We start from the raw sequence: 26,373 nt of genomic DNA on the forward strand, positions 1-26,373 counted from the left end.
AACAAACAAACAAAACAAGCAAACAAACAAGCTAGCAAATTTTGAGGAAGAAGGAGAATCTGATTTCCAGAGTTAGCAGTTTATGAGATTCAAATGACCAGTTTTCAACAACAAAAAAAAATGTACACCATACAAAGAAAAAAAAAGTTCCATTCAAAGAAAATATATACGTAGATATAGATATGTAGATTATATATATACATGTGTGTGTGTGTGTGTGTGTGTGTGTGTGTGTGTGTGTATCTCATAGATAGATAGAACTATCAATAGAAATTATTCATGGGAAGGGTATAATGGCATATCTACTAGATAACAATTTTAAAAGACAACTATCATATGATCTCCCTGATATGAGGACATGGAGAAGCAACATGGGGGGGTAGGGGGATAGGAGAAGAATAAATGAAACAAGATGGGATTGGGAGGGAGACAAACCATAAATGACTCTTAATCTCACAAAACAAACTGGGGGTTGCTGGGGGGAGGTGGGATTGGGAGAGGGGGTGCGGGCTATGGACATTGGGGAGGGGAGGCGAACCATAAGAGACTATGGACTCTGAAAAACAACCTGAGGGTTTTGAAGGGTCAGGGGTGGGAGGTTGGGGGAACAGGTGGTGGGTGATGGGGAGGGCACGTTTTGCATGGAGCACTGGGTGTTGTGCAAAAAGAATGAATACTGTTACGCTGAAAAAAAAATAAATAAATAAAAAGGGAAAAAAAAAATAATAAAAAAAAAAAAAAAAAAAAAAAAAAAAAAAAACTGGATTAAAGATGCTCAAAAAACTAAAGGAAGATATGAAGAGAGTAGAGAAAATAAGGTATGAACAGATTGGAAATATCAATAAAGAAAAAACCTAAAAAAAATCAAAAAGAAATTCTGGGGTTGAAAAGTACAAAAACTAAAATGAATAATTCACTAAAAAGATTAAAAATCCAGTTTGAGCAGGCAGAAGAAAGAATCAGTAGACTTGAAGATAAGTCAGAAAAAAGAACAAGTCTGAGGAATAGGCAGAAAAATGACTAAAGAAAAATGAACAGAGCCTGAAGCACTTGGGGGATATCATCAAGCCTACCCAATACATCCATTGTGAGAGTCCCCAGAAAGAGAGACAAGGGGGCAGGAAGAATATTTGAAGAAATAATGGCTGAAAACTTCCTAAATTTAATGAAAACCCTGACATAAACATCCAAAAAACTTAATGAACTCAACGTAGGATGAACTAAAAAAGACTCAAATGAAGACACATCATAAACTGTTGAAAGCCAAAGACAAAAAGAATTTTGAAGTCAACAAGAGGGAAGCAACTTCTCACTTAAAAGGGATCCTCAATCAGAAATCAGTAGCTTTCTCTTCAGAAATTTTGAAGGCCAGAGGATAGTGAGATGATATATTCAAGGTGTAAAAGCAAAACTATCCATTGAGAACACTATACCCAGTGAAACTTTCCTTCGAAAGTGAATGAGAAATTAAGATTTCCAGCTAAACGAAACCTGGGAGAGTTCATTAGCACTAAACCTGCCCTGAAATAAATGCTAAAGGAGTCCTATAGGGTACAATCAGAAGACACTAGACAGTAACTCAAAATTGTAGGAAGAAATAAAGATCTCAGTAAAGGCAAATATAGATAATTATAAAATCTAGTATTATTGTAACAGTGGTATGTAACTCCCTATTTTGTTTCTACAGGACTTAAGAAGCTAATACATTTAAAAAAAAATTATTAATCTTGTGGCCCCTGGGTGGCTCAGTGGGTTAAAGGCTCTGCCTTCGTCTCAGGTCATGATCCCAGGGTCCTGGGATCAAGCCCCATATCGGGCTCTCTGCTCAGCAGGGAGCCTGCTTCCTCCCCTCTCTCTGCCTGCTTCTCTGCTACTTGTGATCTCTCCATGTTGAATAAATAAAATCTTTAAAAAAATTATTAATCTAAAAAACAATGATTAATGGAATTTTGCTTTTAACTCCACATTTTATATTCTACATAATTTTAGATACTAATATATTAAAACTTTTATTTATTTTGGACACAGTGCATGAAGACATATTTTGGTGACTTTGACAACTAAAAAAGGTGGAGGATAGAGCTGTTAAAGAAAAAGAATTTTTGTATTTTATAGAAGTTAAGCTAGCATAAATTTAAGTTAGAATGTTGTAACTTTAAGATGATAAATGTACTTCCCATGGTAATCACAAAGAAAATAACAAAAGAATATACACAAGAGAAAACGAGAAAGAGAAGTGCACAAAGAACACAATCATCAATTATGAAAGGAAACATGGAGAACATTTAATCCCAAACCTTAGTTTTATAAATATATGAAAAAATAGATACAAAATATTGATGTCTAGATTATAACGTGAGTCTTCTAACGTGGACTCAGATTTCCAGTATTACCTCATGTTAATTTCTCATCTTGAAGCTAAAGGGTGTGTTCTAGTCAGGTTTTCTTAACAATCTGGGTTCATGGGTCCCCCTCAGTAGCTCAGTAGGTTAAGCATCTGCTTTCAGTTCTGGTCACGATCTCAGGGTCCTGGGATGGAGCCCCTCCTCAGGCTCCCTGCTCACTGGGGAGTCTGCTTCTCTTTCCCTCTGCCTCTCCCTTCCTTGTGTTCTTTCTCACTAGCTCTCTCAAGTAGATTAATAAAATCTAAAAAATAAAAATATAAATAAATAAATAAATAAGAACCTGGGCTCATTAAATCACCAATATCATCAGTTACTACTGTGTTCTGGTCAATGTTTTCCTGTATCTTTCTATTAAAACCATTCCTTGGGGGGCGCCTGGGTGGCTCAGTGGGTTAAGCCACTGCCTTCAGCTCAGGTCATGATCTCAGGGTCCTGGGATCGAGCCCCGCATCGGGCTCTCTGCTCCGCAGGGATCCTGCTTCTCTCTCTCTCTGCCTGTCTCTCTGCTTGCTTGTGATCTATCTCTGTCAAATAAATAAATAAAATCTTAAAAAAAAATAAAATAAAACCATATCCTGATATCTGTAGCAATAATCCTGGCTCAGTGTACCAATACCACTTCCTGAGATTTTGCTGCTAAATTCCCTAGAAGTCCATGGGGCTTACTTTCAGTAGTAATAAAGAGCATGAGAGTTAGATTCTGGTCCTGGCTTTGCCAGTAGATTTCTTAGGGCAAGTCTTTGAAAGTCCCTGACCTAATGGAGTGCCTCAGTGAATCAGTCCATTATGCATCTGACTCTTAATTTCGGCTCAGGTCATGATATCAGGGTCCTGAGACTGAACCCTAGGACAGGCTCCATGTCCAGCGGGAAGTCTGCTTCAGGATTTCTCTCCCTCTCCCTCTGCCCCTACCCCACATCTTGCATGCACTTTCTCAGTTGGGGGGTGGGTGGTGGGAAGAAGAAGAAGAAGAAGAAAAGAAAATAAAAAAGAAAAAGAAAATCCCTGACCTATTTGTTTATAAAATTACTTTGAGTTAGATAGTTATAACACGAGCAGATTATTTTCAAGTTCCCTGCACTGGCTATTACACCTTGGAAATAATCTATCCATGTTACAATTTTATCAAGAAAATCTGATCCATTGTGACATCAGATTACCTAGATACCAAGAAAGTTTCTTAGTCTACTTCACTACAATGCAATATTAAAAAAAAAAAATCCCTATGCTAATGCTTGTTTTTAAAATATATTCTTTGAACATAAAGGTTTATTCTTCCACTTGCCTCCTTCCTACCTAGCATTAATAAAACAAGCAAACGAAAAACACTCCAGAGAAGAAATTTATTGGCAAAGCATCTTTCTCCTTTTTACTTTTTCTCCTTGTCCTTCTCTCCATTCTTCCCCCCTTCTTCATTTCTTACATCTCTCCCCATTCCATAATATATGTCTCCCAGTCCTTTTTTAAAATCTCTAAATACTTCAGTTAATTTTCCAAATCTTATTTTACTTTTCCCATTTTCTTGATGACTACAAATGATTGCAGTAGGTTGAGAAAGCTCATTAACTAATTCCCTTAATGTCTTAACGTGGCAAGCACATTAACCTACTAAGTCATTCTGTATATACTCAATTGCCTGAGTTCTGTAGGCCCTAGTGGCTCTTTTGGTCAATAGCTGTATTGTTGCTTTTCTCTTTCATTCCTAATTGAATGCACACTGACCCTTGATTTCTGCTACAGCTGAATTGCAGTCGCTTGGCAAATTCTCAATCTTGCTGATCTTTCCCCCAGACTGATTAGTTTTATTTATTTATCCAATTTTTAAAATTGTGGCTTTGGCACACCTGCCTCAGGGTAAGAGAGCACAATTAAACACATTAAAGGAAACACACAAAATGTGGCCATTACATAATTAATCAGTTTTAAGTAGCATAAAAAAATCGTTGGCCTAAAGGCATAACATTTGAGGAAAGGGTAGTTTTAAGAGTTTAAAACCATTTTAATTTTTGATTTTTTTTCTCCTGAATTTTATTTTCAATAGATACAGTCTAGAATATAAAAATATGCATTTCTTTATGGTGAGACTTCTTTCACAAAACACAATAACTTCCCCACCTGGTACCATGCATAAGGACACTAGAGGAACAATTGATAGAAAATTTATGGAGCTGCCCTTAGGTAACTCAGGTACATTTTAATCTTCTTAGAGTTATATGTTTACTGTATCACTAAATTAGTACATTAATACATCAGGGTGGCTATGGAAACTAATCTGCAATAGCACATTTAATTATATAGTTTTGTCATGATTTGCTATCATTTTTTAAATTAAATTTTTATATACTCCCTTTTCTTTGAGAGAGGATAGCCATTGAAGGCCAAGTTGGTTTCATTTTCTTGTGACTGAAAGATAAGCTGAAGCTGAGTCAGGTTCCATGATCCAGGCAATGCTCTGGAGCTCAGCTCTGGCGGAACGATGTCTAGCATACACTATCTCTGACTACTGCATCAAATCACTGCTGTTAATTTATTTTCTCTTCCAAGCAATATTGAAAAGTATTTAAAGATATGGACATCGTTACTTTTTTCTTTTGTTAAAATAAAACTGTGGATAGAACACTCAAATCAGTTTTAACAGAAAACTATTCCCATTTTACCAAAATATGGGATCCATCAACAGGAAGTTCTTTCCATTCCTCTGTATCTGAATGTGTTTATATCTGCATTAATCTTTATCCTTCAGGAGTTCTTTCTTTCTTTCTTTCTTTCTTTTTAATTTCTTTTTTTTTTAAGATTTTATTTATGTATTTGACAGAGAGAGAGATCACAAGTAGATAGAGAGGCAGGCAGAGAAAGGGGGGGAAGCAGGATCCCTGCTGAGCAGAGAGCCTAATGTGAGGCTTGATACCAGGACCCTGGGATCATGACCTGAGCTGAAGGCAGAGGCTTTAACCCACTGAGCCACCAGGTTCCCCAAGTTCTTTCTTTCCAAATCTAATCTTTCTTCCTATTTTCCTAATTCCATTCCCTCTTCCTTGTTTAAGATTTTATTCTATCCACCATGGTCTTAATTTTTTTATAGATCTGTTCTTTCTGTCTTTCCTAGTCTTTACCTAAACATTTACTCAATTACTTCCATTTTAAAAAGTACATAAATAAAAATGTAAGCCAGAAGAAGGAGGAGGAGGAGGAGAAAAAAGGAGGAGGAGGAGGAGGAGGAGGAGAAGGGGAGGGGGATGATGGGAGAAGGGGAGGGGTAAAGAGGGTGAGTAGGAAGAAGGAGATTCCAGTAATCCCATCTGCCCCTCAAGTCTTTCTCTTTCTTTCAGCCTCCCACCTTCCCTCCCTTCTTCCCCCCAGGTGTCTCTCTCTCTCTCTCTCTTCCCGCTTCCTTTCAACTACAGACTGTTGGAAAATTTATTCTTTCCTATCTTTTTTTTTTTCTGTCACTGCATACTCAGTATTTGTCCCACCATGACCTAATTTTTGCCTTTACCATGTTACTGATACTGTTTTGGAAAAGATATAAAGACACTTTATCAGTTCAAAATCCAATATACATATTAAGGCGAAGTCAACCTGAATTCTCTGTGTTATTTATAATCTTTGGATACTATACCTTCAATCATTCGACAATCAAGGATCTTATAGTCTAGAGGAGAATATATATCAAATGGCAGATAATTATAATGAATGTGAGTACTACTGTGATTTTTGTAAATGTAGAAGCATATCATAGAAATTGATAGTTGTTACCCAATATCCACTCTTCCTTTACAAAGAAACAAAACTGATTTAATTAGGTGAAATCAATGTGCTCAGATTAAAACACATACAAACAGACAAGTTTTATATCTGCAGCCTTTCTTGCAGTTACATAGAGCCAGATGATTAAATTCTGGCCAATAATATGTAAGTGAAAATATCTGAAGGGAACTTTAAAAATGTAAGGGATGTTTGCTTCTGCAATTCTTCATTCTTACTGTCTGGAATATAAAAGCCACAGCTAGAGCTAGAACATCCATATTTTGACCTTGATAAGAATGAAAGTCAGAAGCCAAGAATAATAAAGCAGGAAGACTAAAGTGACTGATTCTCTGATAACTTTGCAAAGCTTCCATAACAGTCCTGGATTGCCCATTCTCAGACAGTTTTTATGGAGAGAGTAAACCTCTGTTTTTGTTTTTTTTTTAAACTGTCACAGTCAAGTCTCTGTATTTGACAGAAGCACATTAAAATCAGTGGGTGTAAGAAAAAGAGGAAGGAAAGAAGGAAGGAAGGGAGGGAGGGAGGAAAGGAGGGAGGGACAGGGAAGGAATGAAAGATTGATTCTGGATCCCTGCCTCAGCTATTTTTTTTCTTAGTCAACATACTTTTATTGTATTGGTTCCATCTATTTCATTTGCATACCCCTCTCCTGAGTTCCATAAATCTATACTCAGCTTCTCCTAGAACCTTTTCTTTGAATGATGCTTAGTCACTAAATTCAACAAGTAAAATCCAAATGAGTTGCCTTACTCTTCCTAATATGATCTTCCTTCCATATCTATCTATATAAATATATTTACATTTATATAAATATAAATGTTATATATAATATAATAATAACATATTATTATATTATTATATATAACATAATAATATGTAAATTATATATTTATAAAATAGAAATATATAATATATTATAAAAGTATAAATATAACATACCTATATCTTTATCTATATATAGTTTAGTGATGCCAGTTTTGACTAAGTAAGCTACCAAATCTGAAAAGCTTGGAGGAAAGTCTTAGTTCTTCCTTCTTCTTCACTCTTACCATTCAATAGAGTGACTCTAATCAACTTTTAGTTCAAAGTTTTGCTTGAAGGGATCCACTCCTCTCCATTCTTAACAAAATTGCCTTAACCTAGAGTTTTCTTTCTCTTTTCTTTCTTTTTATTTCTTTCTTCTGCTTTCTTTCTCTCTTTTCTCCCCCCCCCGCCCCAAAACTAGTTTTAATAGTGCAATGACACAGGGAAAGCACAATACCGTTTGACAGGACGTTCTTTTATAGATGAGCACCAGTGTAAAGTTAGACAGCTTCCCCAATAATTCTTATTACCAACAGCTGCTTAATCTCATCCTAAAGTAAAGCATTCTTTCTACAACATGCTGAATGCTCACTTCGCCTTATCATAGAAGGCTCTTCTAAATGGACCTCCTTCTTCTGAGGGGAAAGACATTTCATCTGAAAACCTACAAATAGGTCCGTGCTTTTCTGACAGTAACCCATACGCTGGTCTCAATCTCTCCAGCAGTCAGGGCACCAGATCTCCTGACCAGCCATGCACAGACCAACCCCAGATCTGTCCAACAGAGTGTTCCTGGAAAGGGCCTGCACTCAAAACAAACCCCCACAGGACCCAGGGAGGGGAATTGCTCCAGGACGGAGAGCCTAAAAGAAATTGAAACTAAACTCTTCATCAGGAGTGCCCAGGGTGACCTTGGATCGGCCTGCAGACCCTTTGGCTCCTCTTTCTGGTGGCCTCGTGACAGGCTGTCCCTGTACTATGCAGGCTGCAGCCCTGAGAACTCATAGGTTTTGCACCCTGTCAGCTTCTGTCTGATCCCTGCAGTCCCCAAACAAGGAGCACATCAGCTACCTCCTCCTGGCATGCGGGTTCTTTCATTGAGCAGGGGGCAGGGGGTGGGGGTGGATTTTCCCAACAGCCTACACTTTCTGTTTCAGACTGGATCTCAGCATCTCGAGACCCAACTCCAGCTGCCCCGTGCATCACGCCAGTTCCGAGGCCAACTGGTCCACCTGAGCCTCTGCGCTTAGAGGGGCATCCTCCAAGGCCCTGCTTTTCAGAGGACTTCCCAACTCCACTGGTCTTAGAGGCCCTGCTTCGGGTTTTCTTCTTTTGCTTCTTAGCGGCAGCGTGGCTTTTATTCTCTTTGGCTATTTTTAAAAATCATTCCTAAATACTCCTCTATCCTCCAGTCCCTTGTCTTTCCATCTATCACAGCCCTGTCAAAAGGAGTCAATTTCCAAATACCTAGATCTGTTTATGTCCATCTTGAACTTAAAATTTTTCAATTACTCTCAGTCGCCTGCAGGGTAAAGTTAAAATGTTATGAATGACCCTTTCTAAACAGTCCCTCTTTCCTTGGCAGCTTCTCTTCTCTCCCCCCTCCCCCAATCCACACACCAACAGTACCAAGAAAAATTACTTCCAATCACATCTGACTGCTTGCTATTTCCGTGGAATGCCTTTCCCTATTTCTATCGTTTTATTTCAGTTGTGCCACCTTGAATCCTTGTCCTCTCCTTCTCCAAGAGTAGACATTTGTTTTTTATTTATTCATCAAGGCTTAGATTACAGCCAAGTCAATCATAGAGCTTTCTCTTGCCCACCTGCTACGTCAGGGCAGTTAATTATCCCCTCACCTCTTACTATGCTTTTGTGCATAACGCGAATGACACAGTCTATCACATGGTTTTAGAGTCATTTGTGTATATTTGGGTATTCATTCGGGTATATGTATTAATTTTACATGTACTTGATCATCCTAAAGAAAGCATCATGTATGCATCTCAGCATCCCCCAGATGTTTTCTAACACCTGACACACAGATGCTCAAATCATAGTTGGGGGTTTGGAGTAGTTAACTACAGTTCGGCTTCCTTCTAAATAAAACACGCTGCTTCAGAATAAGTGCTTGCGGACAGATGTAAGACTGACTAGAGAATAATTTTAATTAAATGCTCTGTTATGAGAATGATCTTCAAATTCTTTTATGCTATGAATTCATCTTCTTTTCCTAAGTCCTAACACCCCAGGCCCTGAAAGCACTCTCCCTACTTCTTTTTAATCAAATATATTTTCTACAAGTAATGCTTCATGAACCCGATTTTGAAATGCAAACTTCACTTAGTGAGCTCTGGATAATCTATAGCTTAGAATAATAAATTTCTGTAATTTTTAATAAGTTTCCCTGCTTTAGAAACATGCTTGTTACTTTTTCAAAGACCTCAGAGAAGAGGGATGACTTAGATTAGAGCTTCTTCTCAATTTAAAAAGGAAAGATGACAAGACAAGAACTCAGGGTCACCAAGAGATTAAAGCAAGTGTTCTTTGGCACATGTAAATGAATGTATTTAAAAAGCTTTTCAAGATCTACCTGCAAGCAGATGGCTGTAAGGTATTTAAAAGGGGGCATTAAATGTTCACTTTATTCAGATTTATCTTTTCTAAAGGGAAATTGTGGGGAAAATGATGACAAAATAGTTTTGGATTTGCAACACTATTCCTTATTTTATATAAGGACTCAGCTTTTAAATTGTAAATCATGGCTTATAAACTTGTGCCTAATCTATCTGAAAATATGGGTAAATTTGTGAATTTGAATCATCATACCAAACAGGAAATACAAATTTGTACATCTGGAGGAAATTATATTTTGGAAGAACAATTAACAGTAACATAGTTTAACAGTATATTTTTTGTGAAAGTTTATCTTCAACAACCTGCAAAAGTAGTAAATAATGGGAAAATAAAATTCATATGGATTTAGGCTTTATGAATGATGGTGGATGTGTGACTGCGTGAAATAGACAAACGTAAACAGAAGGTAGACTTAGGTCTTCAAATAAATAATCTTTTACACATTTTAAACGAGCATAATGTTGAATGAGAAAAGGAAGACTGAATGTCTAATAATTCAAAGTAAAGGTACACTATTTCAAAGTGTGTATATATGTATATACATGTTGTGTGCATACACGCACTTATATGCAAGTATGTATTTATATACCCACACAGATTTCTGTGTATATGGTTTGGGACTACTTAAAATGCATTTTTTAAAAAGATTTTATTTATTTATTTGACAGACAGAAATCACAAGTAGGCAGAGAGGCAGGCAGAGAGAGAGGAGGAGGAAGCAGGCTCCCTGCCAAGCAGAGAGCCCGATGCGGGACTCAATCCCAAGACCCTGAGATCATGACCTGAGCCAAAGGCAGAGGCTTAACCCACTGAGCCACCCAGGCACCCTAAAATGCATTTTTTGAAAAGTGCCAGGGCACCAATATTGCACAGGTTGTGTTAGTTTGTGTTTCTTGTTTTTGCAAGATTTTAATGTCAAGGAAACAAAATATTTTTATCTCTAATACTTATTAGACATCATTTCCACATTATTTACTTTTGATCAGTGCTCTTCAGTTTCATCATGGATTCAAGGTTGTCCACATGAATAACAAAGACATAAGCCTTTGAAGGTTAAGCCCATTCTGAAATTTATTAGTATGACCTTGGGGAAGTTTTCAACTTTTCTGAATGTCATTTTTTTCCAGTGTTAGTGAAAATAAAACAAGCAAATAAACAATCTCTCTGGTATGTTATTGTGAGGATCAAATGAAGGAAAATATAGGCAAGAGCTAGAATTCAATAGAATTAGTTCCCTACCTTCTACTCTTGATGGTAACCTTTTGTTTTTGTTTTTGCAATCACATTCTTTTAAAGCATGTTAGTTCACTGAGGGGAAAGTCCAATGTCAGGCTATAGAAGTCCTAGAAATTACAAATTTATAAGTATGCTGTTATCATTTGTCCTCATGAATATAAGTTCCTAGAATGTTCATGATGTTTCACTTTAACTTAAATTTATAATCTTGGTCAAGGACCTTCACAAAGTCACTGATAACTGAATCCAATATAGATATCAAATATTATTTTATTACCATGCTTGCTCTAGAGGAATGATCTACTGTTATTAAAAGATGAGTAGAAAAGTTAGACATTATTTCTACCATGATCATTTTATAGTGGTTTGAAACTCAGGGTCACCAAAGAATTTATGAAAATTTTTCCAGACCACGTATGTTCTATTATATTCCACTTCTACAATTACATATAGAAATAACACTTTTCAAGGCCTGAATTTCTATGTTATAGAAAAGGATAATGGGAAAATGAATATAAATTACTAGTAATGAAGCCATTTTCTTCATTGATTTGCAAAGATTTGTAAATCCATAGGCACATATTTCATAAAAATTATAAAATTCAATTCAGAGATCCATCTGCCCCCTTTTTGAAGTCAGAAAACCATGTTCTAAATTAATATCTATTTCTTATTTAAGTGGCTTAAAAATCCTGATTCATTCTAAAATCTGTGGCGTAAAGACAAGTTGTACTGACATAACATTTCTTTAGTTTGATTCCTTGCTAATTTAATTTCGTGCAATTTAATACACTCCAACTCAGTTTATTCTAACCTATATAGACCTAAAGATTTAGTGAGGTGAGGAGGGGTATCGCTGCTTTGTTTCAAGAATCCTTTACATGTGATGGTGTAAATGGCAGGCAGTACTCACAGCAGACATGATGAGCTCTCCTCCCAGGTTCTGGATCTCAGCTTTAACTTGACTGCAGATTTTCAGCTGGTGAGAGTAAAACTTAATCTGTTCCAGATAGGCCAACAAATCCTGTTTGCATGATGGATCTGGACACTAAATAGGCATAAAAGATAAAAGTGGAAATAACAAAATCAGTAATAAGTAGATCAAAGTGCTTTAATACCAACATTGGAGGTACCTCATAAGGGATCAACTTTATTGTCATGGAGCCCCATTTCTCAGCCAGATTCCACAGATTCTGATATGTTTCCAACATTAGAAGAGTTTATTCATGCCTCAACCTTAATGACTTTGGCACGGATGATAGAAATAGTCAAGGACTTTTCAGACAGGAAAAGTTACATAAAATAACTGCCTTTAATTTATGAAAAGGTTAGAAGTCTTCAGATTGCATTTTTAGGTAAATCTAAATAAATATTTAAAAAGCAATTATTTCCTTCACTTGCAGTTGCTATTAGAATACTTCTTCAGGGGCACGTGGGTGGCTCGGATGGTTGGACATCTGCCTTTGACTCAGGTCGTTGTCTCCCTGTTCTAGGATCAAGCTCTGTGCATCTGTGCTCAGTGGGGAGTCTGCTTGAGATTCTCTCCTTCTCCTTTCCTCTTGCTCACCTGAGCTCTCTCTCTCTTAAATAAATAAACGAATCTTTAAAAAGATTTTTAAAATCTTTAAAAAGAAAAAAAGAAGAAAAAAAAACTTTAAAAAGAACACTGCTTGGGACTTTTAGGCAAATCAAGTGGTAGAACATGGTAACACACATTGGTTATTGTTTCCCAATTTATTAAGATGAGATGTTGACCAGGACATCTGGTTAGCATTTTAATGCATAGATTTTTTTTTTAAGTTTTTTTTTAACAGAAAAGCAGATGGCTTGTTGCCTAGGTGGTTTTCTCACATTAAACCAGCCTTCACTCTTCTAGCAAGATGCTTGGTACCAACACAGAATACATCATTTCATAATGAGAGTAGAAGTAAAAAAAAAGAAAAAAAATTATTACCTTTCAGTCTGAATTTTAAGAGTGAATTAGCAAAATGAATACTTCTAAAGATCTTTATTCCATAAGCTTCATAATTTTTTTTTTTGCCCTTACTGGAGTATAAACTTTATTTAAGACACATTTAAAATGACTTTGCAATTACAGACAGCAGTTTAAATTCTGCTACGCTGGCAAAGTTTGTTAATAAAAAAATATTAGGTGTCATTGTGAATTTCTAGACCAGAAATTTCAAGCAACCAGTAATAGCAAAGGGCTTGATCCATGACCTTTCCCTTCCCTTAGGGTTCATTTCTCTACTTCTACTCCAGCTCAGAAGCTGTATCATTTCATCTTCCTTGGGATCATATATTACCAAATGAGTCCATCTTTTTCTGCAGTTTTAATGTCTCCTTTTTCTATTCTTTCCTCTTTCAACACGATGTGCCTCAGAACAAAAACCCTCCCACAACTTTATAATCTCATCCCTCTTCCTGTTCATGACCATGAGTTCTAAAATTTTTTCAGTGCTGCTTGCTTGATTGACGTTCTCAGATTTTGTTCTTGGACATCTTTTGATTCTCACCCTCTCCTTGCACAATAGTACACACTGTTACGGCTTCAAGTATCACAAAAATGCAAATAACTAAATCTTTGTCACCCAGCCCTGTTTTCAGAAGATACACATGGATGTGCCCAGTCCATTATTTGTCTCATCATTTCATACTCAACACACATTCTTCAACTATCTCATAACCCACTTTGCCTACTATAAAACCCATTTTTCCCCCTCTATTAACCATCTCAGTGAGGAATGCTTTTTTTCTCTCTCCCATCTATTAAATTTGGCCAGTCATTAATTTGGGATGATTCAACTCCTTGGATCTCAGCATACTTGGAACATTTTTTCCTCTTTGCTATGCCCAATCACTGCTGCTCGTTAGCAAACTAAGGTTTCTACTACTCAGCCATAAAAAAAGAATGAGATCTTGCCATTTGCAACAACACGGATGGGCCTAAAGGGTATCACACTAAGTGAAATAAGTCAGACAGAGAAAGACAAATACCATATGATTTCACCTATATGTGCAATTGAAAAACTAACCAAACAACCAAACAAACAAAAAGCAGAAACTGTTCTATAAATACAGAGATCAAACTGATAGCTACCAGAGGGAAAGGAGTAGGGGATGGGCAAAATGAGTGAAGGGGGGTGGAAGACACTAGCTTCCTGATGGCATAAAAGGGAAATAAAAGTACAAGCATAGGGAATATAGTGAATGGTATTGTAATAGCATTGTATGGTGACAGATGGTAGCTACACTTGTAGTGAGTACAGCATAACAAATCCAGTTCTCAAATCTCTAGGTTGTACATCTGAAATTAATATAACACTCTGTGTCAACTATACTTCAAAGAAGATACAAACAGATGATATATTTTAGTATCTATCCTTATTTAATTCCTGAGAAACTGCTATGCATTTATTTTTATAAGCTTTATTAATCTGGAGGACAAATCTAGCTATCAATATCTGCTCAAAATAAATTTCAGGTAGATAATAGCATCAGAATACAAATATTGTTGCAAGTTGCACCTAGAATATATTTTTAAGGGACATATTAGAATGATATAAGAAATGCTTCAGAAGTTTCTCTTTTGCATACTTTTAAACTGTGGATTTTGGGGGGGATACAGTTGGGGGGGGTAGGTGAGCCTGGTGGTGGGTATTAAGGAGGGCATGTATTACAAGGAGCACTGGGTGTGGTGCAAAAACAATGAATCTTGGAACACTGAAACAATAAAATATATATTTTTTAAAGATTTTATTTATTTATTTATTTGATAGACAGAGATTGCAGCTAGTCAGAGAGGCAGGTAGGGAGAGAGAGAGGAGGAAGCAGGCTCCGGGCTGAGCATAGAGCCTGATGTGGGGCTTGATCCCAGGACCCAGGCTCCGGGCTGAGCATAGAGCCCAATGTGGGGCTTGATCCCAGGACCCTGGGATCATGACCTGAGCTGAAGGCAGAGGCTTTAACCCACTGAGCCTCTCAGGCGCCCCAACAATAAAATATTAAAAAAAAAATACATTTTTGACTCTCATAACATCAGCAGGGAAACAATTCAAATGAGGCTAGTCACTGACAGCATTTTGTTAAAATAAAAATATAAATTACATGTTAGTTGTTTTGTTCAAAGTTAAATGCATTGTGTACAATTTGGCTTGTGATCCTTTATCTTGTTTTTTTTTAAATGCTGTCCTATCTTGAATTAGCATTGGCTTTCATTTTATTTTACACCAAAATTTCATTTTAATTGTGTTCAGTTATGATTAGGTGGGAGGACCCAGCAGATACTGTGGGTATCTTCTCTTCAGCAAAATTATAATGAAGGAATATTATAGGCCTCAGACACACCACTCAGAGGAAAGAAAGTCTAATTTTGTCCTCGTGCAAAACACCTTAGCAGATATTCATTTTATTTCAGTTCCTCTTCATCTCTTTCCTATTTGGGATATACAGCTTCTCTAATTAATTGAGATCTATGTATGTTTCCTACCTTGTGAGGTGTTATTCAATTCATCTAATTTAGAAGATCGACTTCACATAATGAATTACAGTATAGGGTTGAGGAATAGAAAGAGATGCATACTGAGAGTCTGGAATCTTGGATTCGTAAGAAGAGTACTTCTCTAACATGTCATTCTCTTTATTCATGGGTAGAATGTTTAAGAATTGTGATAGCTAACAACATCTTCTCTGTTATGAATATACTGCCTAATAGAGACAGAATTTATGCTAGAATTCTACAGAACTTAAGCAATATGTCTTGAATGGCATAAATGACCTACCATACCATGTCAAGGTAATTCTAAAGCCCAAAAGATGTTGGCTGATTGGGACAAGTGAGTTTATATTAAAGTTCTGGATGTTAAACAGTTAATTAGGGTGCAGCCAGAGTAGTAAATTATATTTGATTACACACAATGAACATACATTCAGGGAAGCAAAACAGGAAGAAGGGTGAAAAAAATGAATGAAGAAAGAAAAAAGGAAAAAAGAAAGTCCAAGTAGATAGAATTAGGACGCTCAATTAATGTAATTTCTCTTCATTCTCTCTGCATAAGAATTTTGACCTGAAATGTTAGAGAATAAAAATAAATTTGACACTATATATAGATCAAAATATCATAAGTCCGATGGGTGGAATTAAAAAGTGGTTGATGTTTGATCTTCTGACACTCTAGTAGTAAAAGACTGAAAGAATCACAAAAATTGTTAAAAAAATTTTTGAACTAATTAGGTTGTTCAAAATAGAAAGCAACCAATGTTCCAGCAGATACTTTTCATAATACACAGACACTGAAAATTGTCTTGCTTATATTATTCAATTGCATTCCACAATAAATTTCAGATATTATTTGCAGTCTAATTTTTTTAGAAATTTTAATCTATCAAATATCAGAAACATGGTCATAGACAATCTCCCCAGATGATCTCTATAGTAAGAGTCAGCTTCATAATTATCATTTTTGATTCTTCAGAACCCTATTTGTTCAGAACAAAAGTAATTTGAAACTACTCTCCTATATGAAGTGGAAAGAGCCAAAGAGGATCATTTGTAATTTTTCATTACTCAATGACTGTTTCTTTAATCTTCTTTTAAAATGTGAAAGCTATGGAAGCAAGACAATACTTTCTTTCTTCCATGTGATTTGGATCAAGCTAAAAACAACAGTATAATGTAGTAAAGCTATGTTATAAAAGTACCTGTAGCAAGGTGAATCTGATGCAATTAAAAAAGATCAACATAAGAAAAAAAAATTCCAAGTGACACAATTTTTTGAACTTTGAAAACTGCATTCTAAGAGAAACAGAAGCACATGGACAGGAAGTATTAAATATTTAAAAAGTTATCAGCACACGTAAATCTGTCTAATGCATTATGGTTTCACTTACTCTACTTGGTCTCTCTCTTAGAAGTAAATGCAAAAAAATCCTATAATACAGAAAATTATCAGTGGATTGTGTTTCAATCACCTATTTATATTGTATTTTGATTTGTATTAGGATAGCATTTGTTTTAACTGTAAATACTAAATACTAAAAAGATAAATAAAATGCTTATAATGCTTAAAGTAGCAAAATACTTAAAATATACATATGTATATTCAAGAAAAATTTAAAAATATTTGTCTCTGTTAGTATTCTTGTTCGTTTTCCCCATATCTAGAAATATCTAATAATACACTTTAAAGGTGATCATGTTTCAAAAAACAGAGAATAAAAAAGGTACATAATAAGAAGCAGCCGAATAAAGTTTCCCTCAAAGTATATAAGCAAGAAATAATGTAGAAGAGTTGCAAAATCAAAAAGAAAAGTGCTTTTTTTCCCAAAGGAAAATAAATATATATTATGAAGGTGAATACTATAAAAACGTACAATACTATACTTTAGTATAAAACATTAAGTATATTTCTCAATACATTAACTAAAGTAATTGACAGATTTTTCAATTAATGTTGGGCTAAAGGTAATTAATAATGTAGCCGCTGCTCAGAAAATTGTAACAAAGATATGAGAAATCTGAAAAAAGTGAGTAATGTATAGAATTGTTCAACAATTATATTGTGCACCTGAAACTAATATAATCCCGCATGTTAATTATACTTCAATTAAAATATAAAAAAGTAAATTTAAAAATAATTTAAAATTAAGAAACAAAGCAAAAAAGAGAACAAACTCTTGGTTGTCACAGGGAAGAGGGTGGGGGGATGGTCAAATAGATGAAGGGAGTTAAGAGGTACAAGTTTCCATTTATAAAATAAATAAGTCACAGGGATGAGAAGTACAACATAGGGAATACAGTTAATAATATTGTAATAACCTTGTATGGTGACAGATGGCAACTATACTGATAGCATAAGAATTTTGTAATGTATCGGGGCGCCTGGGTGGCTCAGTGGATTAAGCCATTGCCTTCGGCTCAGGTCATATTCTCAGGGTCCTGGGATCTAGCCCCACATCGGGCTCTCTGCTCCGCAGGGAGCCTGCTTCCTCCTCTCTCTCTGCCTGCCTCTCTGCCTACTTGTGATCTCTCTCTCTGTCAAATGAATAAATAAAATCTTTAAAAAAAAAAAAGAATTTTGTAATGTATATAATTGTTGAGTCACTATGTTGTACATCTGAGATGAATATAATATTGTATGTCAACTATATTCAATTAAAAATGTTAAAAAGATAAAACAAAGAAGGAAAGGAAGGAACCCAAGTGTTTAGAAACTTTAGCATTTGCCTCCATAAGGAATATATGCTTTCTGCATTTTATATCTTCACTTTAGTATTCTACTATCACTATTTGTCTTAGAATTTTATATAGAATGCCAGAATATATTGTTAACATTAAAATCTTTACATAATCAATATCGGAAGGTACTGATTTCTGAAGAGCAAAAATAAGAAATCTAAGGTATTAAGAAAAAAAAACAACTAACATTGAGTCTTAGAGCCGATGAAAGTAATCTGAGTTTATTTGAAACTAAAAAAGTTGGTATTTTAAATAATTTTAACATATCTTTGAAGCTCAAAAATCTAAGGAATAATAAAGCTCTAAATAATAATAATAATAATGTCTTAAGAAATAATTAAGCTGCCTTAGAATGAATTGTCCACTACCTGTGTATTAATTATGCAGTAAGATTTTTAAACAATAATTTAGGAAAAACCAATCCAATCACATAAAAATCCAACTTTGTTTTACAATCAGTGGTGGATGGCAGAGAACAATTTGCACAGACTTTCATCAGGTCCATTTGTAGAGAACTCACCTGGTTAGCAATCTGCCGAGCAAGGACATCCATCCTTGATCCTGATTCTGATATCATTTTAGCTGCATAGATCACATCAGTTGTATGCTTTAATGGTCCTTTGCCCCTTAAAGTAAAAGAATACCTGTAAGTTGTAGGGTCTTACGTTAAGATACAAGTACACACATACCCACAGACACACACACATGAGATTTGCTCCCCAGAATACTGGCCATTCACTTTACATACTTCAGTTTTGGGAAGAAACCAATTAGACATCGGTACTAAATAAAAATTGAAGAAAAAAAAAAAAAAGAAGTCCCATTGTGTTGAGATTCAGGAAATACTGACAAGAAGATGAACTCCATTTGATCTTCATTCCCAGGTATTTTTAATAGTAGATATCTCAGATCAAAGGTCTTTTCCTAATTCTAAGAGGCAACATGAGATTTTGGATGTTTTATATATATTAAACATTGCATTTTCATCACCAAGTCTACTTTTTAAATCTTTCTCTTTATAATCCTTTTTTTAAAGACATTATTTATTTGAGAGAGAAAACAACAACAACAACGAGCACAAGCAGAGGGAGAGAGAAAGGGAGAAGCAGACTCCCAACTGAGCAGGGAGCCCAACACATGACCCTGAGATCATGACCTGAGCCAAAGGCAAATGCTTAAGCAATTGAGCCACCCAGGCAACCCTACAATCCTTTTTTTTTTTTTAAACCATCTTTCAGTTGATTGCATTTTGTTTTTGCCATATTGTATCTTCTTCACAGTTAATTTATTGTAGTATCATAGTAACACTGAGTATGAATCTGGAGTCCCACTATCTTGGACTGCTTCCAAAAACAGACCACTTCTTACTGTTTTGTGCAAGTTAAGCAAGATAAACAGCCACTTTGTGTCCCAGTTTCCTTGGTGGTAATAGGAGCACACACCGCATGGAGTTATTCTAAGGATTACATGAACTAATGTCTAAAAAGTGCTCAGAACATGGCTTTAAAAAACAAGTATTCAGTAACACAAGTTGTTGTTGTTCTGATTGTTACTTTAATTTTAGTTCCAAAGGCCATGGAATAAAAGCTGGGTTCGTTTATGGACTTTACAAGGTAGGTAAGAAGAAAGAAATGCACTTCTTACACTTTTGTGGGATCACATAAGGAGATATTTTTTTCTATCTTCTCTTTCCTCAAAAATAAATGATTACCTGAATGGATGGAGCTTGCATACACCCCAAGCTCTCCTTTCCCTATCTCCAGTGCCTTACCCTCTTCTGTCAACACACTGACTGTTCCAAGTTGGTGTCTGTTCCTTGTCATAGCACAAAATGGGACCCTAAAGGAATCACTCACGAAAGTAAGTGTTGTGATGTTTTGAAAGGAGCAGAGATTGTGAGGGAGACTCTGGGGAAGATTAAGCCGGTCAGTGTGAGAAAAGGAAGATTCTGAGAGGCCAAAATACAGTGCCATTAGAAGAGAAGGGGAATGAAAATCTCTGTCCTTGTCTTATTTACACCTTGGATGGGTCTTGAGAGTAGACGCCCTTATGTGAAATCTAAATAAGATTTATCCGTTAGAGGAAAATCCCTCCTCACAAAGAAGACAGTGCCTGGCTAGTAATAAAAGATGAAGAGGATTCATGCAAAGGTAAATGACAAGAGCATTCTATATTTAGAAACCTGGACACCAAAATGTTTGTGCCCTGTATGCCAAAACAGCCCTTCTGTTGCATTTTTCTTGTGATGCCTCTCAAATTCATTATAAGAAAGTTTTCCTGAAAAAATGGAACAGCATGTTTTACACAGTGAAAACCTGGCCTCAGTATGTGCTTATTACCATAAGTCTCTTCGAAACTGCTGACATAGGTCGCTTTGTAATTTTTTTTAAACACTGGCATTAATTATGACAATGTTTAAGTTGCTCTTATCAAATTTACTTAATGCATCAGGCAGAACTAGATGTTATGGACATGGTTATCTTCAAGAAAGGCAATGCGTTTCATTTTTTCCATGCATCTCTAGAGAAAGTTGAGCTTAAATAAAGATGTCTATGCTTGAAAGGCAATGTATCAATTTTCCAGGTCTTAAACAATGGCCAAAGGTTGTTTCTAGGGAGAGCAGGGAACACTCCTGTAGCTTAAACAATGGACAAGGAGTTACATCTAAAGAATACAGCTAATGTACACTTCACCATCAAATTAATATATTTTCCCATATAAAAATCCTAGACTGATGAAAGGGAAATTACCTTTAGCTTTAAATTCATACATTGTTATGAGACCACTATCTTAGACACGTGTAGAACTTAAAAGCAATACGTTATGACAGACCACAATTATTCTCTTCTTCATGTTCCTAATTAAATGTATTGTCTGGCAAGCTTCCTACTGAGTGCCAAACAAAATACACATTTTACAAATGATTCCATATTATGCCAAGCTTCCAGAAGAAGCTGCAATTACTGAAACTGTGATAAATTTTTAACATTCCAGCCTGAGACGTGCTATGAAATGAAGGCTTTTTAAATTGGGAAACGCATTCAAAGGTTGTTTGCTGTCTTCATTTCCATAATGGGTTCTCAGGATCTCCTGTCAGCAAATTTTGTCTTAAATCATTGAGTTTGGATCCGACAGAGAAAGATACCCAGAGGAGGATGGAATAAACTTTAGAAATATTTTAAAGAAACTGGAGGCCAGAAACCTTTGATAAATAGTGGTTGCAATATAATCTATTTCCGCCAAAAAGAGAGCAGATCTAGCTCTGGAGTAGGGAGTCTTGCAACTAATCATTAACTATGGGCTAGAAGGTATAATGGCAAAGGTTGCAAAAACCCAGCAATGTTGGGGCCATGGAAAATTTTTTTTGGCAAGTGAAAGGGATACCTTTGGAACTTAATTTATTGGTGCAACCTAGAACTTTCAGATATTTTTGATGCTGCCCCAACTTTGACTCTTATTCCTTCCACATCCTCACCCCATTTATGGCATCCACCTGTCCTTTCTTTCTCTTTTGATCAGCACAAGAAATGAGATGATACAGCTGGTCAGTAATAGCTCAGTTAAGTAGGGATCTGGTTTAAAAAGATAAAATACCTAGTTTTATAGACTTATTTTGTCTTCTCAGAGGTAGAGAATATGTATGAAATCATTTGACATTTTTTGCCACTGATTAAAAACAAAACAAAAAAACTTTATTATACATTTTGCACTTTGTAGCTCCTAAATTTTTTTTTAAAGATTTTATTTATTTATTTGACAGACAGAGATCTCAAGGAGGCAGAGAGGCAGGCAGAGAGAGAGAGGGAAGCAGGCTCCCAGCTGAACAGAGAGCCAGATGTGGGACTCGATCCCAGGACCCTGAGATCATGACCTGAGCCGAAGGCAGAGGCTTTAACCACTGAGCCACCCAGGCGCCCTGTAGCTCCTAAATTTTTGATAACATAATATTACACCCTTTTTAAGACCAAAATCTATCTCTTCAATCCTCTTCTTTTTGATATTTATATAAAGTAAGTCCCATGATATTTTCGTTCACTTAGTAGATGAATACATGATAGTATATATTTTGTTTCTTAATAATAGCTAATATATTTAGCATTTTCTATGTACTAGACATTATTCCATATGCAAACTTATTTGATCATTATAATAACACTATACATTTAGAATTATTATTATTATCCTTGTCTTGCAGGTGAGGAAACTGAAGGAGAGAGATGGTAAATATATCTTTTATTAAATAACACAGGTAGTAACTATTAAAGATGGTATTTGACCTCAGGCAATCTGGCCACAGAATCTGCCTTTAATGACTCTCTTATACTTCTTTCAATAAAACACACTAAAGCAAGATTAAAATATTAATTTTAATTATTAACTAGATTTATTGTGATAATTTCACTATACAATTATCTAATCAATTTTTTAATTTTTAAATTATCATATAATGTATTATTTGCCCTGGGGTACAGATCTGTGAATCATCAGTCTTACACAATTCACAGCACTCACCATAGCGTATACCTTCCTCAATGTCCACCATCCAGCCATCCCATCCCTCCCCCACCCACCTCACCCCCAGCAGCCCTCAGTTTGTTTCCTGAGATTAAGAGTCTCTTATGGTTTGTCTCCCTCCCTGATTTCATCTTGTTTCATTTTTCCCTCCCTTCCCCTCCATGAACCCCTGCTCTACCTCTCCTCTCAAATTCCTCATATCAAAGAGGTCAGATATAATTGTATTTCTCTGACTGACAGATTTTGCTTAGCTTAATATTCTCTAGTTCCATCCACATCATTGCAAATCGCAGGAGAACCTGGATGTCCACCAACAGATGAATGGATAAAGAAGATGGGGTTGATATATATGAGTCAATTATTAACACCTGAAACTAATGTTATATGCCAGTTATACCTCAATAAAATATAATAAAATAAACATAGGAAAAATATTGTAAAGATCTCCTTAGACACAGATGACAGTTACCATGAATGCAGTAGAGAGAAAAGATGAGGGTTAGATCTAAGTGCTGGGTAGTTTAGAGGTTCACCAACAGCCAACAGCCATTTTCTCATGCCTTAAGAATCACAACCTAAATCTATCTCCTAGACCCAAAATAATGATATGTTACATTACATAGACATTTAAAGTACGTTATAGTCTTGGGATTTCTTTCTCTAGATACTATTACTTTTTCTCTATTACTCATCTCAGTACCCTTCCTTCCTTCCTCTTCTGTTTTCTTGGATTTTTTTTTAAAGATTTTATTTATTTATTTGACAGAGAGAGATCACAAGTAGATAGAGAGGCAGGCAGAGAGAGAGAGAGAGAGAGAGAGGGAAGCAGGCTCCCCGCTGAGCAGAGAACCCGATGCGGGACTCGATCCCAGGATCCTGAGATCATGACCTGAGCCAAAGGCAGCAGCATAACCCATTGAGCCACCCAGGCGCCCTGTTTTCTTGGATTCTTAACATCGAACTCAAACTCAGCCATTACATAAGCCATGCTAGAGGGGAGACTGGATTTGGATAATTATTTATAATACAAGATTTAGAACTTTCATCTAAGAATCTTAACTTTAGACAGAGTTGTTTTATTTAATTCTAACACTCAAATTTGATGTTACTATCGCAATTCTATTGAGTAGAGTGAAATGAATATGGACTCAGTAAATACATTTTGCCTGCATCCCAGTTCTGCTACTTATTAGCTATGTAGCCTTGGGTAAATAACAGTTGGTCTGAACTTATTTTCTCTTCTTTAAAGTGACTGTGATATTTGCCACATGGTAAGGATTCACAAAATCATGTAATTTCTACAATATTTGGCACATATTAGATGCTCAGCAAATGTCACATTTTTTCTGCATCCCTTTATCAATAACAGTACTTTATAAAAATTTTTCTCCTTGCCTTTTTTATTTAAAAATTACAGTACTTGCCAAACAATGTGAACAGACTTGATTCAATTGAGTCCTTTCTTATGCCTGATGACAACATAACTCTGTATAACCTTGTTCATAATATCCTTTCATTAGGTTATAAAAGATATACTCTCATACACTCTGTGTTCAGAGTCGTTGTTGTTGTTCAGTGTTGTTCTTTAATTCCTTTTAAGGAGTTTATTTATATTTAGTGACATCTTTTTGGTGGTATAAACCTCCCAAGATAAGTGATTTAGCTCTACAAGAGTACCAGCAGAATTCTCTTAATTGTAATCCTGAAATTAGATACAAAAGAAAAAAAAGTAATTATCAGGAAGCAACCAAAAATGATGAGATAAAGAGAGGTACCAGACTCCAGCAAGGACACCCTGTTCTCCTACTATTCAAACATGTAATTTTAATTAGGCAACTCTCTCCCTCTGGATGTTACTTTTTCTTGTAAAGTGTTATTTTCAAATTTTGAGGACTCTGTAAAAGTCATTGGAAAATCAGCAAGTGAGTAATCTGCTAACATCATCCTGAGCAATTAGTATCCTAAGGAAACTTTGGGGTTCGAGTCAGGAAAAGGGGTTGGTTGCCCCATTAAAGAAGGTAAACATTGTCTGAGAGTTATATACATATTTTTATTTTCATTTCTGCTCCTCTGGTTCCATATTATTCAGGGTAGTCTAATTGCTGTAACATCAAAATATCTTAGTGGCTTAATCCAATGGAATGTGTTCCTGTCTCACATCACAGTCAGGGTGGATGATACAACACATAGCCAGTGAAGCCCCTGTCTCCAGCTCCAAGATAACCTCCTCTCTAAGGCTGTGCTGGACCGCAGTACCCACACATCTGACTTGAGAAAAAAAATCAGAATCTCACAGGAAATTTGAAGGATTAGGGTAAGAATTGGAACACATCACTCCAACCCGTATTTCAGAATCCAGAAACATAGACTCATGTAGCTACAAAAAAGGCTGGGATATATATTCTATTTGGATACAGGAACAAAAGAAAAGGATCTTACAGCATTTCCTAAGTACATATTCCCAGAGATGTTAAAATCCTATATTTTGTTTTTAGTAGCTAAAGTCTGTGTTCCTGTGAAGGGTATTTTGGATGTCACCAAACACTTCAGAAAAATTGGGAGAGAACCAAGGTTCTTCACCAATACAGCTGAAGTTATGAGACATATACTCTGCCTGGGCAGAACACCAATTCTCTTTTTTCTTTTGAAATGATCACATTGCGGATAGTCTATTAGTAAAGTTAAAACCTATATAAGTTCTATTTTGTGCATGGTGATGATGGTCTTTCATGCTCAATCTTGTATTTGTTTATGAAACAAGGACAGGGCTTATTTCAGAGATTTTTGGGAGGATAAACCCAGAGAAAATACCTTAAGTTATTGTTATAATTATTGCTGTTGCTGCTGTTATTGTAATTGTATATATGGGGCGTGCATATAGGGGGTAGGAACTCCCCTTTTTAAATCTAAAAACTGGTTTTCTAAAAAAATACATATATATACACACATATATATGTGTATCTATATCTACATCTATATCTATATCTATATTTGGCATATATACATATACATAGACATAGACCATAAATCTTTTCTGTTCTTCAGCCCTCAAATTCCCTAATTTGATACAATTTTTTAGCATTGTATCAAATATTAAACAGACTATAACATTTAGAGAAGGATTTCAAGATGTCTCCTTAAGGTCCCCAAACCCTAAATACCTGGAGGAAGCCGGAGTAGAATTAAAATGAAGTATTTCCTTAGCAAAGTTTGTTTTTAACTTGTAGGCAAAGCAGAGACCAGCTAACCAGATGTTTTTGTTTTTGTCTTTCATAACACAGACAACCTTCCCCAGTTCTTCCTAAGTGTGAAGATTTTACTACTTTTTGTATAATTTTATACTGAAAGCGTACATTATTTTAAAAAGTTTTTGTGAACTTACTGTGTTCCAGGAACTGTTAAAATGCTCAACTTTCTCACTCAATTCTCACACCCAGTGCTGTGCATCACCCACAAATTTAAGAGTAGCCATCATATCACAGATACTCCCAGAATTATGCAGAAGACAAGTTATGCTGCCTTACGTGTTCCTAGGATCTATTATCTGTTTCAAGAATCTATTATGTTCTGTTCTAGAATCTATTATCTTTTCTGTATAAATAAGGAAACAGGAGCATAAAAGCTCAAAGCTTCTTAACTTTTCTTCAAGGTACATGAATATTGGTTGGTCTAAATTTAAAAGCAAGGAGTTTAAGTCATTACTAAAAGAGACCATGTAGGTGGATATACCATCATAGGTTTTCTATCAGTACTCATCTTGAAGCACTGAAA

At 35.7% G+C, this 26,373-nt stretch overlaps 1 protein-coding gene across 1 annotated transcript in view; it reads right to left on the reverse strand.

The window, feature by feature from the left end:
* The window catches only part of CTNNA3 (catenin alpha 3), a 1,394,003-nt gene that overhangs the window by 47,328 nt on the left and 1,320,302 nt on the right, over positions 1-26,373 (reverse strand). Inside the window, exons 14-15 of the mRNA XM_046026581.1 lie at positions 18,608-18,713; positions 11,764-11,898 (exon numbers count right to left, since the gene is read on the reverse strand). Coding sequence (XP_045882537.1) covers positions 11,764-11,898; positions 18,608-18,713 — 241 coding nt within the window. The remainder of the gene's footprint in view (positions 1-11,763; positions 11,899-18,607; positions 18,714-26,373) is intronic.

Source organism: Meles meles, chromosome 13, assembly GCF_922984935.1.
Source record: "Meles meles chromosome 13, mMelMel3.1 paternal haplotype, whole genome shotgun sequence".
Classification (NCBI taxonomy): domain Eukaryota; kingdom Metazoa; phylum Chordata; class Mammalia; order Carnivora; family Mustelidae; genus Meles; species Meles meles.